Source organism: Zeus faber (genome assembly GCF_960531495.2).
Source record: "Zeus faber genome assembly, chromosome: 8".
NCBI classification, from domain to species: Eukaryota; Metazoa; Chordata; class Actinopteri; order Zeiformes; family Zeidae; genus Zeus; species Zeus faber.
Window position 1 is genome coordinate 26,800,522 of NC_137195.1, and position 23,803 is coordinate 26,824,324.

Here is a 23,803-nt window from a genome sequence, read left to right on the forward strand (position 1 = left end):
TGCGTTCTTGCCACCCCTCCAGCCGGCTGCCTTTGCCTCTGGCTCTGCTCCCGTCTCGCCCTCAGCCGCCTGCCTCCGCCTGAGCGACCTGGGGGCCAAGGAGGAGGAGGAAGAGGAGGACGAGGAGGAGCAGGGGAAGGAGGTGCGACCCGGCGGGGAGACGCCGGGGGGGGCCCGGGCTGGGGTCGACTTACGGAGAGCCAAGCGGGGCGACCGTCCCAACCACAACTCCTCCTCCTCGCTCTCCTCCTCCTCCGGCTTCCCGCTGTCCTCCACCTCCCTCTCGGCTCCCGGGTCCATGTGGCAGGAGGCGATGAGGAGGAAGAAGTACCTTCTGGACCGGCCAGAGGAGCCCGGCCAGGCAGGGGGTCGGGAGAGGAGGAACAGATCCCCGGACTGGCTGTACGAGTCGTACTACTGTATGAGCCAGCAGCACCCGCTCATCGTGTTCCTGCTGCTCATCGTGATGGGCGCCTGTCTGGCTCTGCTGGCCGTCTTCTTCGCTTCGGGACTGGTAAGGCTGATTGACACGTACACACACACACACACACACACATACACACACACACACACACACACACACACACGCAAACAAGTTATTTGGTACCAATAAAGACAAACTGAATCGCGGTCGACTTCCTCTTACATATATTTTGCTTTTCAAAGGATACTTGTGAATTCTTTCATGGGGAGAGACATGACTTTTAAATGCGAAACGAAAAACGAAAAATCTGCTTCCAGGCACAGGCATGTATGCACAGATGCTTCTAACTCCATGTGCAGTTGAACCAGTGCGCCCGCACGGGCTTGCCAAAGATGCCAAGCAATTAAGCATTCATATATGCTTATTTGCTTAGATGCACTGCTGCAAAGACACAGACACACACGCACACACACACACACACACACACACACACACACACACACACGCGCACACACACACGCACACACATAAACACATGCTCGGCGTTTCGCTTCCGCACACACACGCACACACTTCCATTCAAACTGGCCTGTCAAACCTCTTGGGTTGATGTTGAGACACACACACACACATACACACACACACGCACACACACACACACACGCACACACACACACACACACAGCATGTAGTCCTCGTTGCAGCGGGAATATGAAGCGTGGACGAGTGCCGGGATTAAGGCGAGGGCGTAAAAGGGGGGGGCTTTGCTATTGTCTGGGCTCACGGTTGATCGAGCCACAGGGAGGGGAGTCAGAGCTTGAGATCTGTCGTCCCTTTGCCTCCGCCGCTGTCGAGCGGGGATCGTTTGTGTTTGACTCACTTAAAAAAATAAGCGGGGGAGGGGGGAGTGCTCGTTGGGATCTTCTCTGGAACCATCCGTTCCGAGCACTAGACCGGAGGAAACAGACATCCTTCAATGTGGGGTGGGGGGTAAATTGACACTGATGCGTTGTGAGAATGAAATGTTTTATATAATATAATTGTTTGGTTATTATGATGTCTGACGCTATAACTTGTTATCCTTACTGAAACTATTTACTATCATTACCCCCACCCCCCCACCCCAAAAAGCAAAAAATATTATACTGATTTATCTTTTTGAATTGTGATTATTATTTATTTTTTCAGTTATGTAAATAAAATTCTGTATTTAAGTTAGCGACAAGGTCAAATGGTTGGGAACACATGGTGCAGCCACATCCTTATGTACCTAATGAGTTATGTTGAAGCAGACAAACTCAAATTTAATTAATCAATTACCACTGACTGGAACAATACGTTTCCCTACTTACTTAATATTTATCCCCCCGTTTCGGGGTTAAACATTTCCTCGCACCATAAAAAGGATTGGACTGCTCGGGGTTTTTTATTGTCTTCATACATAGTCGTTTTCATTTATTCCACTCATTAACCGGGAGAACATCTTTTGGTATGCAATTATATTTGATCATAGGCTGCCCTTGCAACGCAGCTCTTTTTTTTTTTTTTTCCTTCAGAGCGAAATTAACAAATGAGATGTTAACGAATCGCTACGGCTGCAACTATGCCTCATAGTCATTCAACCGAATGAAAAAAAAAAGTAGTAAAATACAACCCCAGGTTGATAAGTTAATGATGCCTCCCCCCACGCTGAACCCTCCACTTCAGCTCCCCATAAAAAATAAATGACGTGAAAGACGGAAGATCTATCGAATGAGTCTTTCCCTCTCTTTCTCACCTGATTCTGTCCATCAATCCACCCACACCCATCTTCCCTTCCCCCCCACCCCTGTATACCCAAGGTGAGTGGAAATGGTGGATCTCAGCGCTCTGCCATATCTCCGTCCTTACATGCTTTCCATCTCTCTTCCTCTCTCTCTTTCTCTCTCTCTCTCTCTCTCTCGCTGGCTCGCTCTCTATTTCTGTCTGTCTGTCTGTCCATTTCTAGCCTTGTCTTTTTCACTTCCCTCCTTTCCCTGTTTCCCTCTCTCTCTCTCTTTCTCTCTCTCTTTTTCTCTGTCTGTCTCTCTCTCTCTCTCTCTCTCTCTCTCTCTTTCTCTCTCTGTCTCGCGCTCTCTCTCACTCTCTCTCCCTCTCTCGCTCTTGCTCTCTCTCTCCTCATCCCTCCATCATGCTGGCTGGCTGACCTAAATCCTGTTTAGCGCTGTTTTTTGGAGGGATCTGCTCTGGGGCAAGGCCGAGATTTCAACAGCTCTCTGTGTAGGCACACACATGCACTCCTGTCCCACCCAATCGATCGCAGATGTGCTCACACTCCTGTGTGTGTGTGTGTGTGTGTGTGTGTGTGTGTGTGTGTGTGTGTGTGTGTGTGTGTGTGTGTGTGTGTGTGTGTGTGTGTGAAAAAGGTCTGCGTGCGAGAGTCAGGCGGGGTTGGGAAAGTGAGAGAAAGTGGAGGGATAAAGGAGGAATAAGAAAGTGTCCAAATCAAGCAGTGAAAGATGAAAAGAGAGCAATGTTTTCATAGATAGATAGATAGATAGAAAGATAGATCGATCGATAGATAGATAGATAGATAGATAGATAGATAAATAGATAGATAGATAGATAGATAGATAGATAGATAGATAGATAGATAGATAGATAGATAGATAGATAGATAGATAGATAGATAGATAGATAGATAGATAGATCGATAGATAGATACTGTAGATGACATTAAGATAAGCAAAATAAAGGTCAAACCGGGATGGAATTAAGAAATCTGGGTTTCTCTGTTTATTTGGCCATATTGTTGTTGTATGAAATTCATCGAAGCCATTTTTCTCTACAGTCGGTCAAGCTGCGTGTCGTTTGCTCCAGCGATGGAGATGAAAAATAGGATTTTTTTTTATTCAGTCTTTTTCCGTCCATCACCACGTGGCCATAATGGACTGTGGTGGTGTGAGGCAGAGCCAACAAGTTGTTTCACTCTGCTTAGGTCTACCTTGAAGCAACTCTGTTGAATTTTTCATTCGAGCTCTCAGATACATAATAAGAGACAAATCCATAATAGATGTGTGTGGCAGTTTCACCTACCACACGCAACCCAAGTGGCATTTTCAGGGACCTCCGGCACAGAGACAGACAACGGGGTTTCAGACACAGTTTATTGTAGACAATGCGCTAGACTCGTGTCATGACAAGGCTCCTCACCTGAGTGTGTGTGGGGATCGGTGTTTTAGCTGTTGCTCATTAGACCAACCAACGAGCACCAGGTATGCAGCCACACTGATCCTGGATCCCCAATTACCTAGACCCAAGACAGGTGTGGCTGCTCAAACCACACCACCTCCACACCACAATGTGGTTTCAGCTTTGGCACTGGTCGTGACCAGTGGCTTTTCGTGTATTCCCTCATTCTGTGAGAGGCTCTCTCTCCCTTTCGGTCGAGCAAAATGTCCTTACTTTCCAGTTGAAAATGGTCTCCATGAAGCATGTCAAAGAACAACTGAAACACTCCTAGAAATTATATTGAATGATATTAAATACCAAAATACACAGTATATATAATATTTTTACATGAACACACTGTATGTGTAAACATTTCTACAGGATTTTTCCATCTCAATTTGCTTGGCGTTATGGCCATTTCACGTTCAAAATTTGAATTATCTTAAAAAAAATCCAGAAAGCTTTCTTCGTTCATGTGTGCCGCGATCTATCAAACTCAAAGGATTTTGGTTACATAGAACTTCACGAGCACCTTGGAGAATTACCCCCGATCGCCATTTTCCATTAACCGTGGGCTTGAGTGTCCTTCTCATATAAATATGTCAACCATTTCCAGTAGTGAAAGAGAAGCACAAAGACGGCAAAGAAACACAACCAAACGCATTCACGTTGAACACGCCAACGATTACTCGGCTACACTCCAAATTGAAAAGACCACGGTGAAGAGGAGAGAGGAGGAGGAGCAGAAGGTGAACACATTCATGTCTTCCTCCCTCCCTTTCTCTCTCTCTCGCTCTCTCTCTTTCTGTGTTGATAGGGCACAAACGGGGCAGCTCACACGGTGTGAGAGGCATTGCAGCCTTTAAGTAGGGTTCGTTTTGCGGTGATTGACAATGAGGCTGCAGGGAAGGTCGTACAATGAATCGGAGAAGAAGAAATAAGAAAAAAACCCGACCACGCTAACCTAGGTTTTGACATAGAATTTGTAAACATTTGTAATATGTACCAAATGTGGTGGCTATGAAGCGAATCATTGTTTCGATTTTTGGTTTTATCTCAAAACAAGGCACATTATAAGCTGTTAAGAGAGGCTAAGATGAGATGCTGTTGCCTTACACATCCATTAAATTAAATATGTGTTGTTTATTGTTTATGAGTGAGTGAGTGAGTGAGCGAGTGAGGGAGTGAGCGAGTGAGTGAATGAGTGAGTGAGTGAGTGAGTGAGTGAGTGATCTCCATCCCTATTGAGACTCAGCCTCTTGCCATTTTGCAGATTAAAAAAAGAAAGACCAATTCTGAAGGACATGCAGAAGGACCAGTGAATGTCTCATTTTCACTGAATGAACTCAGCAGAAAGGCTTGTTGGATAGCATGGAGACCAACCACAATGCCCACAGGACAAACATTTTCTCTTTGTTGAATTTGAGATGGTTTAACCGCATTTGAATGATAAGAACAGACACCCTTATGCCGTGGTTGTTTGTGTTGTTTGTGTGGACAAACCATTAATTGTGTCTTGCTCTAACGCTCTTATCTTTTTCACGTCCCGTCAATATGGGCATTCATTGCTTTGCATCACTTGGTTATTTTGTCTTCAGATGACTTTCACATTTTCAGCACTTTCTATTTTCTTTTATTTATTTATTCCTTTTTAAGATAGCCATTTTCCAACCCAGGTCTTATTAAAATGTTGATACCCATCATTTTGTCACTATGCATGGCACAACCTCACCTTTCGCTTTGCTATTGAGAAATGTTCCGCCCTGCTGCAGCTTCTCTAAAATCGAAAACCTCTCTAAATCTCCTTTTTCAAAAAATGGGGGTCTCAGAATATAAAATAATATAATAATGATATAAAACAATAATTGCAGACCATGCTGTGGGAATCCAACAAAGCTTCTTTACCTTCTCAAACGCCTGCTGGTACTTCTCTGTCCACTGCACTAGATCTGACTCACCATTTATAGTTATATCAGACAAAGAGCTGGTCAGCTCTGAAAGTCAGCTACAAACCTCCTGTAGTAGCCGGACAGCCCCAAGAACTGCTTCACTGCTTCCTTTGTCTTGGGCTCGGACTGTTCTCGACCGCGGCAGTTTTATCTATCTGGGGTCAGACCAGTCCTCCACCCAAGTGGTACCCCAGTTACCGTACCTCCCTCTGCCTAACGGCTCACTTCTTGGGGTTGGCGGTGAGCCCTGCCCACCTGAGGGACTCGAGCACTGCCCGCCCCTGCTGCATTTGCTGCCCCCAAGCCTCACTGTGGATAATGACGTCGTCCAAGTAGGCGGCAGCATAGACTGCATGCTGATGCAGGACTCGATCCGTGAGTCCTTGAAAGGTGGCTGGGGCCCTGAACACGTGTAGCAAACTGGTACAACCATGCATAGTTGAGAAAGCCGATATTTTTCTTCGGACTCTGGAGAAAAGGGAATCTGCCAGTAGCCCTTTGTCAAATCCGGTTTCATGAAAAATTGAGCCATGCCTAAGGGGTCAAGCAGCTCGTCAACCCAGGGAATCAGGTAGGTGTCGAATTTTGACACCTCATTCACCTTTGGGTAGTCTACATAGAACCAGACTGACCCATCGAGCTTACCTATGAGCACGATGGGGCTACACCAGTCAACTATAGACTCCTCTATCACACCCATGTCTAGCATGGCCTTCAATTCTGCCTGCATGATTTTGCGAATATGCTCGGGCAGGTGATACTGCAGGGAGCGTACTTTTACCCTGGGGGTCGTCTCCACGTGGTGGTGTATGAGGGACATGCGACCTGGCAGGGGGGAGAAGACATCAGAGAAGCGTTGCTGTAATACCTCCACGTTGACGCTCTGGCCTTCGAGAGATGGTTACTAGAAAGGGATGGGGTGGGATCGGTCGCTTGTGGATTCGCCGGACCCAACTCATCCCCCTCGATCTCTGCGGTGGCTGGAGACACTATAAATCTGATTCCCCCCGCCCCTGTCGGATCACTTGACCTCATAATCAGTTGGTGGTGGTTTTCTGGCCACTGCAGGTCTGCTCCGTACTCACGGGAGTTCACGCTGGCGATGATGCGGTCCAGCTGGTAGCAGAGGAAGTGGCGCTCGTCCTCTAGCTTGGCAATGCGCTTCCGCAGTGTTTCATCCCCGGTGCTCCTTCTATTGGCCCTGTTCGGGCACTACTTTTGGGAGACACCCAACAGATACCCACAGACACGGGTATACGCAGGGATACGGAGTTGGTTGGGCAGTGATGTGCCGACAAAGCGGGTTTTTATTTAGAGTCCAACAAAAAGGCTTGCTGGCCAACGTGAACATACAGTAAGGTAGCCAAATGAATGAATCTGGGGGTTCGGACTGGTCCCGATCTGGTCCGCAAGTTCCTGCTCCTGCACCGCACGATCCTCACTGCAAGACAAACTCTCCCAGCCTACGTAGTTGGGCCAATCAGTGGCCAACGGGACTGAGAGGGCTCGACTCGGTACAGCTGCGTAAGACAAAGCCGGTGCTGTCACCTGCAGACCGTAGCTTAACCACGCCCCCTCACCTGCCACACACGCATTTAATCACGTTTTTCAAGGTTTTGTTGACTCTGGTTCACTTCCACAATTCAGCTCTTTTGGCTACATCTACAGTAATGTAAGCGATTAAAAACAGGAAGTTACGCTGCTCCCTACTGGCAACCTGCTGTAATTATTGTTATCCTTTGGATATACTACAGCAATTGCAATAGCGTAAGTTTAAATGAAATGGGATATTGCTGTTACTTAAACCATGTTCAAAATAGACACTTGAGGCTATAATGCGAATTTCCCATTTTCCAAAAGAAGATTTAACATTCCATCTCGTATTTCCCCTCCTCTCTCATACTTGTTACGCCTTTCTCCTGTTCCTTTGCTCCAGGACGTGGAGGACCACATGGCCTTTGTGGTCACCGTGCCCACGGCACTGGCCATCTTCCTGACCGTCTTTGTGCTGGTCTGCATCGAATCCATCTTCAAGAAGCTCCTGCGTGTTTTCTCCCTTGTGATCTGGGCCTGCTTGGTTGCCATGGGTTACCTTTTCATGTTTTTTGGCGGCATCATCTGTCCGTGGGATCAGGTAAGATAGTGAGGCGACTCTCCCCTTGAAGTTATCTTCAGCATGTTTTCTTAAATTCGCCACTTGTAATAAAAAAAAAGATGAGAGACATTGTAACAGGTATTGCTTTCACGTTTACCAGCCAACTTGAGATGTATATTCCATTATCAAAAAAGACAAACTAACCTTTGTTAGACATAATTAACTGAAGAAACATGGGTATATGAGCTCGAAATCCAGGCCAATAGATTTTTTGGGAGTGACTGATGAATGTTTGCCATTAATTTCCTTGCTCTCCTGTCCCTTTAACCACCTGGGGCCTTCTAGGGGCGATGGATAACATCTCAGCGGGATTTTGTTGACCTTGCAAAGAGAACATATTGCTTTTAGCCAGCTAACCCATAACCGTCGCAACACTTTTGTCACGATCCAATTCAGATCAGCAATTAAACATTGACTTTTTTTTTTCCTTTTTGTTTTTCTTGGAGTGGAGCAAATTCAGCACTCGAATGGCCAGTTAGATGAGGTGTGAGACCAGGTTATTTTGGCTTTTTGTTCACATATCGTCTTTCATGCTGGAGTTGGCTTGAGCCCACTCAGCCTATTCATAGCTCTCGAGAATTTTAACCCTATGATAAACAGAAGGGGTCAGGCAAGGGGTGGAGTATTAATGAACACGGATTAATCCCAAACAGGAGACAGGGATTTGGGCGGCCTAGAAAATGGAAAAAAAAGGAAGAAAGGAAAAAAAACTCTTCTCCTGTGGATTCAGTTTTTATTTCATCTCTCCTAATTCCTGTCCTACATTCTAATTTGGGCTCTCTTACAAAGTTCAGATTGATCGTGCACTGCTTGAGTATTAATTTGCGTTTCACCTTGCCTTTTGTGTCTTCTTTGGACCAAATCGTTGTCTGTTGTTAATCAAAATAACAATAATAACATTCAAAACAAAAGTTGATCTCAATGAAGAGTTCTAAAAATAAGAAGATGAAAATGACTAAATACATTTTGATAAACTTTTCCATATGCCACATATGCCAGTATGGATCTCATGTGTCATGGCCTATATCATATCATCTTGATAACAACTAATTATTAACAAATAAATAATAAATTGCTGTATTATCTAGAAAAACACTAATTTTTAATCCTCAATCACCAACTATTAGCAATTTACATGATTTGCCATGATTCTCATAGGAGTTCATCATGGTTGCTTGATATCCTTTACAGTTTGGGCATCCATACTCTAAGCCAATTTTTGTATTTTGTAGCCACAAATGGAATATAATTAACAGTGTGTTCAGTCCGCTGATAGATAACAATAACTAACATAACAAGCTTAGATGATGTTTTTTTCATCCGTAGTTCCTGGTCAAATTAGACATTATGCGTTGTGGTTAATATGTATATCAGGGGTGTAGGGTGTGGATGAGTGTAAAATCGCATCAATCAGCAAGCTCATCTGTACCGTTTGACTCATTGTCATTCATAGTCATTCTTATGAAATAGCACAAGGCTTGGGGTTTTCTTCCACGAGGACTAACTCTCAGAATGAGGAAGCTTTGTCACTATGGCCCCTGAGCCAGTGGTTATCAAGCCGATCAGAATTGTTTTAAGGAATCACTGGGCTTATGATGTTGTCGCTTAGAGTGTGATTCTTTGTTATTATGCCTCCTTAACGTAGTGAGTGAGGCGTATGACCATTCTTTTGTTAACAAATTATTAACATCAAAACTCTGGGGATGATTTGTAGGTCCCGACTGGAAAATGATCACATTGACTATACGACTATACGAGTATAATATTTGTAATGTTATAATAAATCCAGTGGCAAACCATAAGTTCAAAACTGCTAATGAAGTTCAGACTGCTGTAGATCTAAGCTACATACATACTGTTACATAATATTGCATGTCAGCATCAAGAACCACTTGTGTATGACAACCGTGGCACAGCTTTTGAATGATATCCGCAGCCTTTGTTTCTGTGTGGGGTAGTGATTTTGCCGGGGGAAATCGATCACACCAACAACTCTGGGAAATCCACCAATATTCATGAAGGTGGCATGGTTTCTAATCGTTTAGTCGTAGGAAAATGATTTGTGGTGCTGTAGGGACCTGCAATGACTGACAGATTGCTATGCTGACGGATGTCTACAATGGGCCCAAATCATCACTGTTACATTGTGACAGTTGTGCATCGTATCAAACTATTCAGTATATTTGAACCAGGTCAAAACATCCCTACGTTCTCTAAAAACATGTGCTGTCAATAAAGCCAAGATCAACATGATGTCAGTCAGATAACCTTTTATATCCACTTGGCATCTAGTAATATCAAAATTGATGTGTTGATGTCCACGCCTGCTCTTATGCTGTCTTTGCCTCATCCAGTGGCAGGATGTCTTCATATCTTGTTCAATTTTAAAGCTTTTAGAGATATGCCCCTTGACATTTGGGTTGTTCTCCATGAGCTTATCCATCACGGTTTTCTTTGGAAGATGATGAAAGATAACCCATCGGACCAAATTCCTTTTTTCTTTACTCGGGGGGTTGTGCTCCTAACACCAGGTTCTGTGACTTTGCCAGTGGCCTTAGATGCCAAGGATCAGACTGGCAATACATTCCAGCTTTCTGAAGCTCATGACAGTTTCTTTAGGCTGTCTCACAGAGGTGCTGATTCAAAAAGGTGTTATATTAGAGCTTGTACTTTTATGACCTCTGAGTCTCAGATGTAGATGTCGCAGATGTACTTTTTCCATGTTTGACATATTCAGGTACTCCTCACTTAACGGCTGAGTTCCGTTCCTACAACCAGGTTGTTAAGCGAATTGGTCAATAAGTAGGACCCGTGTTATTTCACGGTAAGGGGGCGTTGCCATTGTGAACGCTAGTTTAGTGAATATTGACAGACTGTGGGAACGAGACTGAGAAGGGTGATAAGATGAGATGTATATAGTGTATATAGTGTATATAGCATATACAGTGTATAGAGTATATATCGTGTATATCGTGTATATATAGTATATATAGTGTATACAGTGTATATAGTGTAGAGTAGAGAAGGGTGATAAGATGAGATGTATATAGTATATATAATGTATATAGTATATACAGTATAGATTCAAGATTCAAGATTGAAGAGGTTTATTCATCACATACATATACATACTTTCATACATATATGCAGTGAAATGTAATGCAAGGCACCCAGTGATTACACACAATATGTCCTAGACAGAACACAATAGCTACCTAAGAAAATGTCTTTCTACTAGACCAACTGATTCCTAAAACGTAATACAGTAAGTCGAATACTTAAAGAATAAAATAAAAATATATAGAATAAAATAAAATTTTATAAAATAAAATGGAATAGATAAAGGGAATAGGCCTACGTATATGGGATAGACTTATGTATATGGGATAGGCAATTATGTAAATACAGATATGTGCATTAAAGTGGCATGTGAATGTGAATAAAGTGAGGTAGTTATTGTGGGATAATACGGCACAGTATACAACAGTACGGCGCAGCAATACGGTAACACCGAACAACCCTGAACAGTGACACAGTATGCGGTACAGTATGCTACATACAGTACAGAAGGTAGTGGAGCCTATGTGTGTGGCTCAGTGAGGACCCCTGGTGAGGTCAGCATTGACAGTTCTAATGGCTTGCGGGAAAAAACTCCGTCTCAGTCTCTCTGTTCTCGCTGTGTGACTGCGGAGGCGCTTGCCTGACCGCAGCAGCTGAAACAGTCCGTTGTTGGGGTGATGAGGATCCTTCATGATCCTGCGGGCCCTGCTAACTACATCTCCTGGTGTATAAGTCCTGCAGGGAGGGGAGGGTAGTTCCAGTGGTACGTTCAGCTGAACGCACCACCCTCTGCAGGGCCCGCCTGCCCTGAGCAGTACAGTTCCCAAACAAGGCCGTGATGTTGCCTGTCAGGATGCTCTCCACTGCTCCAGAGTAGAAGGACTTGAGGATCCTCACCGAGACCCGGAATTTCCTCAGCTGCCTGAGGTGGTAAAGACGCTGCCTCGCCATTCTCACCAGAGCGTCTGTATATATGTATATATAGTATATATAGTGTAGATAGTGTATATAGTGTATATAGTATATATAGTGTTTATAGTATATATAAGTAAAAATAGTGTATATAGTATATAAAGAGTGATGAGATGCTTGACGCTGAGACGCCACGGTATCATATGCAGTGTACAATACAGACTGGTCAGAGAGCTGGTCGTAAGTCCAAACGGTCGTTAAACAGGTAGGTCCTTAAGTGAGGACCACCTCTTCTGTCATGATCTTTTGAGACCATTCCCTTTGACACCTTAAACAATTCAGCAATTTCTGACGGATACACCTGCTGTTTGGGCACTATTTGGCCTCTTTGGAACTCTTGCTAGTTAGTTAGTCCATAAACTCCGGACAATAGGGCTGCTCCCTGAACCCGTCAGTCGACTGAGAGTCAGTCAGCATTACAATAACAGGATAAAGCAGTTTGAAGCTTACAAAATGAACAGGGATAACATTTCAATTAGGAATTATAAATAAGGAAAATCATAAATATATTTTTATATCTGTGAATCTCCGCGTCCGGAGGCGGCTCGCCGTGCGCCCCGATCGCCATGCCCCGTTGCCCCAAATCAAACAACTGAAAAATGTGTGGGGACGGGGCACGGAGGAACGGGGCAGGACTCGAAGACTTTACGCATGGAGAGAGGGTGATCGGGGAGAATGTGTCCCCATTACACACGGTTTCATTCCACACCATTCCATACGCACTTGTCTTGTTAGTTGGAGAAGGAGACGTAACATCTAAAACAAAAACACACTGTTCTGGCGCACTGATCGCTGCTACCGTGCGCATCGCTACTAGCGCACGCATTGTTGGTGCTGTTAGAGAGGGAGACAGGTGCGAGAAATGGGTTGCTTCCTAGGCGGCCGACCACCTTGCCAATAGGAAGGGCCAAAGCGTTCTAACCTACAGGAAATACTCTGTTTGTTTAGGCGAGGGGTGGCGCCTGGGTATCGGATATCGGACATAATATACCATCATCTGATGAATATCTCCCCGTACCGCCACGGTGAAACGCGCTTGTTGCGCTTGAAGCTGTTTCACTGTGTACACGGCTCAAGTCCTCAATTGACGTAAAAAGCAATCTTTATGCTCATGCGCAACGTCACCAACACGCCCACTCGCTCGCTGTGAATTCTCCGGACAATGACCTGCTCAATTCACACATGGGCTCAATCGTACATTACATGGACTTTGTACAAGGGAGCTGGCAGGGTAAAGTCTGTTTAATGTCCAGTCCAACGGATTCAGACATTTGCGTTCTCACATACAGCTCCTCCGTGTAATGTCTAGATAAGTTCAGGGCTGCAATGCATGTGTGAGCCAGCTTTAGTTGGCTCATGTCGGTTTGAAAACGTTTTGAAAGTGTTAATTGTCAGACCTCTTTCATGGCTGACGCATACTTCTTACTGACCGTCTAATATGACTCACGATTGCACATGCTCTTGTAATTGTATTTTTAGTTACTTTCAAGTTAAACTTTTTCATATGGTGTTTTTTGTGTGTATCGTTCAGAGCCATGGCTCATCCCATGCACTTTCGTACTGTAGAAAAGTGACAGCATCCTTAGCGCTGTTGAGCAAGTTGGAAAAGTCATGTATTGACTTTCAGCTACTAGTTCACGTTTTTGGTAATTTGCTAACTGTGCCTGATGCAAATACACGCCCCATTATTTCTCATCTGAAAGCCTTTCAGATTCAGTGATACTACAGTACTGTATATAGATGTGTTGTGGTGGCAAATGTCACAAAAGAGGTTTGAATAGGTTCATGGATTTACTCATTTTTCCGCACAGTGTTTCCTTTCACCTTTTGAAAATTTAAAACTAATTAGCCATTCCTGCTTTTTGACTGAGGCCTCTTAGCCATAATAATTACCATTGACCTGGAGGAGAGGGGTCTGCTTGTGTATGTGTTTTTTTAGATACGGTTTTAGGCTCGAGAAGAGCTTGCTGCAATATGGCAGATTATACTTATTACTATACTTACTATATTATACTTTTATGGTGAGAATGTACACACACACCCCCACACACACACACACACACACACCATTACACACATTGAATAATCATAACCCGTTCATGTACTCAATAGTAATAAAAGCTATGAATATTGTACGTAGGCTGTTCGTCAATAACTGGGGTAAATGAGAAGGCCTTGTGGAGCATCTGCATTCTTTTAACCTTTCCTGCTGGAAATTCTACGGCCTCTTGAGACATATTCGGACAAATTGTTCCGTATAATTAAAGGAGTTCCTGTTTCTATGCTCTATGCAATCCTGGATGAGGACGTCATCAAAATGTTATTCTTCAAGATTTTGACAAATGGACGGCCACATTTTTTGGTCAATATAATGACTATTACCTCAAGAATTTATGGCAAAATCCACAATGACATCCCAGACGAACATCAAACCATTTTGCCGGGTATAACATATTTTGCTCCAAAAGGAACGAATAAACAAAATGTGTCTTCAGAAGATGGGACAAGGGTGTACTCTTCCACTCTCTACTCTACCTCTACTCTTTAAGGAATTGAGAAGTGGGAATCCACAGTTTTCATCAAAATATTATGTAGAAATATTGCTATTGTTATTCTTTCTTTACTCTGCTTTTTCTATCTCTTCCGCTCCACCTCTCTTTTAACTCTGATCAGCTTCTAGAAACTCACTGGCCAGTTGTTGTAACCAACCCAGCCAATATGCATCAAGTTCCCACTAGAGGAATAGTAGCACTTAACACATTTCTTTTAAACTTGAGTAAACAAGTAAATGTGAGTCAAAGGGTCGTGAGATCCATAACCCATTGCAATAAAAAAAAAATGATTCCCATTCTTAACACATATGATTCTTATTTCAATTTGTCCATTTTGATTTCTTTACTGAAGGCAGACTCCGCTATAAATTGCTAAAAAATAATACAATTAACACAAAGGGGGCCAACAAAATGAGGTTCTCATCTTGTCACCACTCTTGAAACAATTGACTTTGTTGACATTTCCCAATTTATAGCATAGGCTTTGCTCATCAACCGATTCTCTGGTTGGCGAAGGGTGCTATTGTGCAGTTGCTAAGTGGGCGTCGGCTCAAGAAGATAGAGAAAGAAAAGAAAAAAGTGACAGGACAGAAAGTCAGAGTTAATTAAATGCTCGTGTTGCTGTGGCGAGGAGGTAACTATGCAACGCAAGGGAATTAAACAGTTGTTGGACAAGAGGTTTTGTACTCTCCCTGCTAATTCTGCCATGTATAGCTCTAAGCTCATTAAGACCCCTTTTGTCCCATGCATTTGAAACATTGCCAGCAGGCATAAGGTGTTACTGCCTGATTTGAAGTCACAATTAAGAGACCCAACATTCACTATGAAATGTACATAAAGCTTTTGTCGAGGGGTTGCTAAGATACCATGGGTTCTACTTTAATTAACCACTAATAATTATTTTATAATTACTTTATGATCTGATGTACACTGTAGACAGAAGCAGCTCCTTGTGTATTGAGGATGTTGTTTGGGGAGTTTGGTGTTTTGGGCCAGTTACGATCCATTTTGTTTCATAGTATGCATCTACGATTCTGGTCAGTACAGAGCATCCAGTGGTGTCACAAACAAGTGTGGAAGTATTTATGGGACTTTTAGCCATATTGTAAACATTTTATGAATTCACTGGGGAAGCGGACTGCTTGAAAAAGCACATTTAATAATTTCTATACTTTTGTCAATGATCTTTAGAATATGCTAATAAGATTCAATATTTATTTTTATGTATTATTTTATAATTTTTCCATTTGGGTAAAAGGGGCCTAAGCAGCATAGCAAGCAGACAGTCACAGACAAACAAATAGTTTTGGCTTTGTTGCGTCTGTGTGGCCAGGACAAATGACCGTTGCACCTGAAATACACAATCAAATGAGCCACATATTGATCATAACCAATGATGGAATTTTAATTCATCACAAACGACATAGTTCACCAGTAACTTCGATGTTCAGTTATATGGAGAGAAGAGCTTTAATACAAGCTCTCCAGATCAACATGCTGGAACCACCCAAGGTGTTGCCTCATTAGTCTATATTCATTAGCCATACATGGCAGCTTCACATACTAAACCCTTCATGCTAAAAATACTCCAAGTACGCTGCCCATGTAAGTTTACAGGCTGTAGTTTGCCTTTGATTCTGCAATGTAGGCAGTGCAAAGGAAACCAGCTCAACAAATCTGCACATTAATCTGCAACTGTTGGAGAATCGGATTATTTCCAGTACAAACCCTGAGCATATGTAAAATAGATGTCAAATCAAATTATCTGTGTTTCCGTGCGCATTTTTTTTATTTATTTTTCAACTGTGCCAAAGAAAATTAATCTTTAAAGGATTATAAGAGCAACAGTCATTTCAGTCAAAATACTGTGAGGACTTGAGAAGGCAAGTAAAATGTTGTGGAATCCATCCCATATGACTGCATTTTAACTACTTCTACACGAGAGGCTTTTGGTAAGTATGTAAAAGCACAGAAGCATAATATGACAATGTGCTTGGAATTATTTTAGATTAATTTGATTAATGAGTGTTTCAATAAACGTGTGGCTGGAAGGTAGAAAGCAGAAAAAGAGTCTCTCTTTGTGAAATACAAGGAAGAGACCTTGTGAAATACTGTATATGTTGAAGTTCTCTGATACCTGTGTCGACCCCCTTTCAAGAATTTGTGGCCCAAATCCCAAGTCTCAAAGCAGTTTGAGTAGTAATACTCCTGGTGTTTTTGGCTCAAAATCAGCAATATATTTTAACTCATAGGAAGATTTAAGTTGGGCTTAAACAAAAAAAACTGTTTAAATTGGCACGCCATGAAATTGTCTGTGTTGGGTGGATTACACTACAGGTCTCAGAGTCATATATTTCTCCAAAGTATGCCCTCTTCTGACTGATTGATTTGGGTCTTTTTCTCATGAATGTTCATCCATATCGACGGTTGACTGACCACAAATAGCTATGCTTGTTTATCAACATCACTGCCGGCAGCTGCCTTTCGCTTCTTGCAGGTGCCTTGCAGACCTTCAGGGTAATGCTTTGGTCACACCGGTGGTGACGGGGCTGCAGCGTGAAGCCGAGCAGCTCTCTCCTCTTCGCCGTGCGGTCACACCACCGGCGACGGGGCTTCTGTGCACCTGGACTTTGTGGGCGTGTCGGCTCAAAATCCACTGGTTGTTGTGGCCGCATCAAACATTTCAAACCTCTTTCCATATATAATATAAATTATATAGATAGGACAGTGTCTACTTATGTTTTTTTAAAATGGTGTGATTTGTTTACTTGGCAAATTAAATAACCCCTTGAAAAAATTACGTAAATAATCTTCTAATCATGCCATCCCTCTCTAAAAATATAGAATTGTCCTTGTTGAAGAAACATAAAATTATATGTTCCTTATTTTATCAATAGTTTAAGGTACGTTTTTCATTTCAAATAATGGGAACAATGCAGTAGTCAGAGCTTCCATTTTCCAAGGACTAGCACCATTGAGAGCGTATCTCCCCTCCTATTGCCCTTCGCCCAACGCTCGGCGCTGCTCATTCGCACAAAGTTGAAACTTGCTCAACTTTCCTTGTCGCCGTGAAGACGTGAGCTCGTCGTCGGGCGTCGCTCTGCCCCCTGCAGCTGGATGAAGCCGAGCTCCGTTTGAAATGCTTTGCAGCCTGTCGCTTTGCAGCCTGTCGCTTTGCAGCCTGTCGCTTTGCAGCCTGTCGCTTTGCAGCCTGTCGCTTTGCAGCGCCCCGTCGCCGGCGGAGTGATCCTACCTGTCTTTTATATGCATGAAGCAAAAACATAAAATTGTGTTTCCTGTTAAGTGCCAGCTGAATAAATTATGAAATATGACAAAAAGTAAAGAAAAAAGAGAGCTCTTAAAAAAAAGAGTTAGTATGTGTGTGAGCATTAATGCACCTGTCATGCCTTGAAGACACCAATCACAATCACAACTAGGTGAACTAGACAGTAATAAATTATTAAATATAAGAGAACATTTTATAAAATGTGCAAATAATGAATGCAATGGAATAAATATTGGCATTCCAGAGTCTAATTGATAAACCAGTTGAATTGTTGTTAGCTCATCATTTGGGTGGGGTGGACTGCTTCACATTTTTGTCCTGTAGGGCAATCACAGCAGGGCAGTGGCATGTTGGCCGGTGCTGACTGAAAAACTGTAAACTTGTTTGTCACCAGAAAAGGGACAAAAGTGTCCTTTTGCCGCCTGCCTGTCTACCTGTCTGTCTGTTTCAATTTTGACTCTCAGACCCTGGGAGAAAGCAAGGGAATGTCAAGGTTATATTTTCAACTTGGTTATTCAGATGCACCACCGCTATCTCGAACAATTCACAAATAACAATAAGAAAATAATGGGAAGTAAGTAACACACTTGCGTAAACTTGCAGAAGGCACACACACACACACACACACACACACACACACACACACACACACACACACACACACACAACACAAATTTAGGCATCAGGGGATATTTTACCCTGAATGTGTTGCACTGACACTTACAATCTCAGTCCCCCCTCGAGTCTACTTTCCATTTTCAGGCCTGAAATCAATTGGATGCTTATCCTCTTCCCACAAAGCCCTCTCTGTCTGCTGACGGTGGGGAGAAAGGCTTATCTGTGTGGGCCAGCCTTTGCCCCTCACTGAGAGATGTCTAGACCTGGCCTTCTCTCTCTCTCTATTCTCTCTCTCCCTCTAATCGCTGAGCGGCCTCTTCCTCGCTGTCTTTGTGGAGCGAGTGAAGCCAGCCTCCACGGAACATTAACAAGGTTGTGAACGAAGGGCTATGAGGAGATATTTTTTGAAATATTGCAGAAATGATGGTTCAAAATTATAGAATTCTCGCCCAGAATTGAAAAAAATAAAATTATATACAGTATATATATATACACACCGCATATTTCTAGGGGGCCTAGAAATATGTGCTATGAGACAGTTTTTATTTTATACACAGCAGCTATGTTGACTTTACATACAGGTCATTCTGCCCACGTTAATCCAATGAAAGGCATTTCCAGCTCGTTAATTAGCCGATCACACATATTTTCTCTCAAACACACACATCTCAAATGTGTGTGTATATCCCGTCGCAAATCCAGTCTGTATATTCTTCTCCGTCACTGTTTGGCAACGAAAAGCTGAGGGTAATTTGACACGCCATCTCTGTAATTTGTTTATCGGACCCTACTCTAAGTCATTATCATGAATTTGATTCATTGGGCCGGGCTAGAGAGGACTGTACTGCAAATGACCCACGGAAAAACCCTCAAGGACTGGAAGAGGTTGCTTATTTGGTTGGCTTACTCGGGCTATAGCACGCTCCTTGAATACTGAATTATTATTGCATTTAGTCTGAAGTGTAAAATTCCCGTCCATGAGTGCTTTAAGGTTAAATAAATCTTTGGCAGAAAATATATAAGTGGCAGCAATGTTTTCTTCCTAAATTCATTTAACTGGTTTCCATCCATATGGTCAGATTGCTGTTGTAAATAAAGTGCTTTTCTCTAACACTTTTCAATCACGACTTCCCCAGAATTAAACATATGAACCAAACACACACACACACAAACACACACACACACACACACACACACACACACACACACACACACACACACACACACACACACACACACACGCACGCACGCGTGCACACACTTTCTGCCATACTCAGTCATCATGTATCGAAAACAAATCACGTTGGCGATATGCAATCATCTTGATGGCAACGCCGTGCTAACTGAGCCGGAATCGACTTTATGCAAATGAGGCTGTTAATTCTGTCTTAACAACCAATTACATGCAAGCAGAATGTGGCAGAACCCTGACCCCAAAATGTGGAAGTCAATGTCTCGGCTTTGCGAGCGTTTCTGCGTTTCAAATTAGGCGAATTGGCGGAGTGTAAAATTGTCCACGAAAAAAACGGCACAAAGGATGAAATTCAAAAAGTTGAAATGAAAGTGGATTCCAGCCGCACTCTGCCAGTGGACTGGATCCTCTCATGCAACAGTGGCACAGCACGATTTGCCAAAGTGCTTGTGTGTTTGCAGCATTAGATGTACGACCTACATCTCCACGTGCAACAGGGAATGTCCATTACTTTTACGATATCCTTTTCAGGGTCGTACACGGTTCACTAACACACAGTGGACTCCTCTGGTTTGATTGTATGCCCATGGGCAAGTTCGAAAATAGGAGAGAATGAGAGCAGGGGGGTGTTGGGATGCTTCCTGTTGTGTCTTTAAGGGTATCTCTGCCCGCCTCTGCCTACTCACTGGAGCTCGTTGCCGAGAACTCATTCATATTGAATGGTGTCAAATTGAGTGTGGGGTCTACTCTGCATACCGCAAGCTCCCAAATACTTCAAATATTTTACGTCATGTCTGGGTGCTTGTGTGCCTTTGTAATGACTCCAATGAAAGACACTTTAACTATCTACAAACACCGGATCCCTATAGAAAAAACATAACCCGACCTTACGGGATTTCATCTCTTCGCCATGGCAGTCGGCCAGGTGGTCCTAACCTTGTACAGCATCTTGGATCTTAAATATTATAGATTTTAAGAGCCATTCCAGAGTTCCAGATTTCCAGTTAATAGCTGTCTTAGTGGCCGAGCAACCCAATCACTACCAATGCCTCCCGAATTGAAAGATATTTTTCGAAAAAAAAAAAAAATTTCAAGGCCCGGAACAATAGCTTTGGACTATAATACAGACTGGATGTATGCATTACTTTTTTGGGACCATTGCTTCCCCTCACTGAAAAGCCAATGTATTTTCACCACTGGGTTTCAGTTAGAACCCTACAATGCCTGTGGTTCATAATGGCGCATGAATTGGCAAACGTTTAGTTCTGTGATTGATTACACATTGAGGATTAAATACGAGTTTCTAAATTTAAAGAACGCCGACTGTAGTCTGTTTTAGCGTAAAATCAGCATTTTTGCTCGTAAAAGTAGCATCTATGTATTCAATAATGAGAAAAACATTCTTACCTGGTGGCGACCATCCCACTGAACCAAAAGTGTAACTGGTTTTATCCACGGCACACTAGAACCAGAACACCGCTGTCCGTCAGAGAGGGGAGAGGGTGCTGTTGCTCTTCTTCATTTGCTGTGCAGATGTGTCAAATGCAACCTTTTCATTTCAACCTCAATGCGGTCCTTTATGATGTAGTCACCGTGAAGGGTATTCTGTTCAGTATAATGTTATATAATGAAATATTATAGGGAGAGATTTTATGTAAAAAAAAAAAAAATAGCTCATAGAATTCTCTTTGATCTGAGTGGATATAGCCATTAGACAACCCCCTTGACCCATTTTATATCCCACATTGAGTGTTGTTCAAACTCTCCAACTGCGGAGTGAACCATTTTCAATGGCACAGAAGATGATTGCTGTCTTTCACTTGGCCAAAACTCAATACTATACAACTACAGTGTGTGTCTTAAACATTACCTCGAGTCGTCAATAAGCGGTGTAATTCTCTCTCTTTCTCTGCTCTCTCTCTCATTTCTGTTCGCCTTTGGTCTCCAGCCTCTTGAACTCACACCCTCCATCCATTCCTCATTGGTCCCGTTGCCCCTGGAAAAGGGCTAAGTGCTTGGTACCTGGCGGTAGTATGTTTCAACTTTGAGCCCCTTCTCTACATGCAAGCTTCTCTACATATAACACAAATGTGTGTGTGTGTGTGTGTGTGTGTGTGTGTGTGTGTGTGTGTGTGTGTGTGTGTGTGTGTGTGTGTGTGTGTGTGTGTGTGTGTGTGTGTATACAATATGTGTGAGACAGGGAGAGTGACAGTGTGGTTTCTGCTCCATTTTGCACATCAAGCCTGAGTTTGGTTTGAAGTGCGAGACATGCTTCTCTACTCTTGCTGCAATCAAGGGAGCTTTGTTCAGCTTAGGGAGTAAAGAAAGGCATTATGGGTATAATGCTAAGCCTCTAGCGAAAAGTATTAATGTGTGTAGTCTCCTTATTTTTTTTTAAATAATCCCCAACCTAACCCAAAACGAATAAGTGGGTTGAGGGTACAGTACAAATGTACAAAGAGGATTCTCCATGAACATGGGCTAAAGACGCTGTTCCTGTTTGCACGACGTTGACTCCACTGAACTTGAGGTTTGACTTTCGTCCCATATCTTTTCCCCCCGCATTGCCTACTTCCTTCTCACGACAAACTGTCCCAAGCGTTGTCCAGCACAGCGGATTGCATGCGTCCAGGAATTGGTCGCTTGGTTGTATCGCGCACAATGGGCCATCAAGCATTTCCTTGTGTACGGCAGCGTAAAGGTTCGATTAGTAACTTACGGCAAGTGGAGAGCACCCCAGGAAGCGATGGAAACTGCTCCAACAGTTTCCATCACCAAATGTGACGTCAAAAGGCTTCGCGTCCTTGAGTCTTCTAGCCTCCATGGCAGAGGAGTCATGCAACGTCGATCATTTGCTTTATTAAATATCACTTGCCCCTCTTAATAATGACTCTCTCCCATGTTTTCCCCTACTACCCCCTCCCTCAATCTCGCCCCCATTTACAACCCCTGCACCCCCAGGTGTCATTCTTTCTGTTCATAGTGTTTGTGGTGTACACCATGCTGCCCTTCTCCATGCGGGACGCCATCATTGCCAGCGTGTTGACCTCCTCCTCCCACACCGTTGTGCTGAGTATCTGCCTCTCCGCCACCGCCGACCGCATGGGACCACTGGTGTGGCAGGTAAGGTGTATTTGTGACCATAATGTTATTAAACGAGCTAATGGAGGGGGAACACAGGCTGTCTTTTCTGTCGGTACAGGGATTTGGCATAGGCAGGTTTCTCAGGAAACACAGAGATGTGGGCATTAACAGAAATAAAACGATATTGCAGAGAAGTAATGGGATGAGACAGTGGGCAAGTCTTATCGGCCAAATAGGGCTGGTTACTGAGAGGGATCTCACAATTTGTTTCATCGCAATTCAAAGGATTCAATTCAATATTGATTAAATCCGATATTGATGAGGTAACTCCCCCCAGTTCAATTCTATACTGATATACTGACATTTTATAAATAATTAAAATTGCCACCAGCTTTTCAGTTTTGCATCTGACGGCCGTCACAAAGAGATTTCATGGAACAAACTAACACAGAAAAAAAATATGCAGTGTGCACATCCATTATTTGTTAACAGGAAATCTGTGTATAGATGCAGCTACGGACACAGCAGCACAATGGGGCTCACAATGACCGAAACACACACACACACACACACACACACACACACACACACACACACACACACACACACACACACAAATATACACACACACACACAAACACACACACACACACACACACACACACACACACACACACACACACACACACACACACACACACACACACACTTACATACATACTGTATGAGTACATGTTCTACAAAAGATTAACTGACTCCAAGTGACTCATTCACTCCTCCTCTAGTAATCTTAAAAAATATATATATTATATATATTTATATATATATATATATATATATATATATATATATATATATATATTTTTTTTTCTTTTAAGATTACTTGAGTATGAGTGAATGAGTCAGCGGGTTAATATGTTATAACCTTTGACTTTACTTCAACATTTACAATATTAGGCTCAACGAAGTCGCCAAAAGAAATTTTCTTACGGAAAATATGGCGTTACCTAAAAAGCGATTTGAAATTGTATGTAGTCACAAATCACGTACCATAAAAGCTGAACCATTTGTAAAATATGTTCCAAAGTGTTTCTATATATATATATATATATATATGGAGAATGTATGTATATATATATATATATATATATATATATATATATATACAGTATATTGCTGAAAGGTCAGCCTTTTCAACAGGAATTACTGAACCAAGCACAGAACTGCATGCACACCCAGAGGCTGTAGGGTAATGCCGTGGAAATCATCTGTCATAGAAGGCAACGCTCGGATAACATTCA

At 42.9% G+C, this 23,803-nt stretch overlaps 1 protein-coding gene across 1 annotated transcript in view; it reads left to right on the forward strand.

Annotated features, from left to right (window-relative positions):
• Positions 1 to 283: 283 nt before the first annotated feature.
• Positions 284 to 23,803, forward strand: part of adcy2a (adenylate cyclase 2a) — a gene marked incomplete at its 3' end in the record, with an annotated part of 66,236 nt that continues 42,716 nt past the window's right edge. Inside the window, exons 1-3 of the mRNA XM_080005176.1 lie at positions 284 to 514; positions 7,520 to 7,717; positions 22,380 to 22,541. Of these exons, the coding sequence (XP_079861302.1) occupies positions 299 to 514; positions 7,520 to 7,717; positions 22,380 to 22,541 (576 nt within the window). The 5' untranslated portion in view covers positions 284 to 298. The remainder of the gene's footprint in view (positions 515 to 7,519; positions 7,718 to 22,379; positions 22,542 to 23,803) is intronic.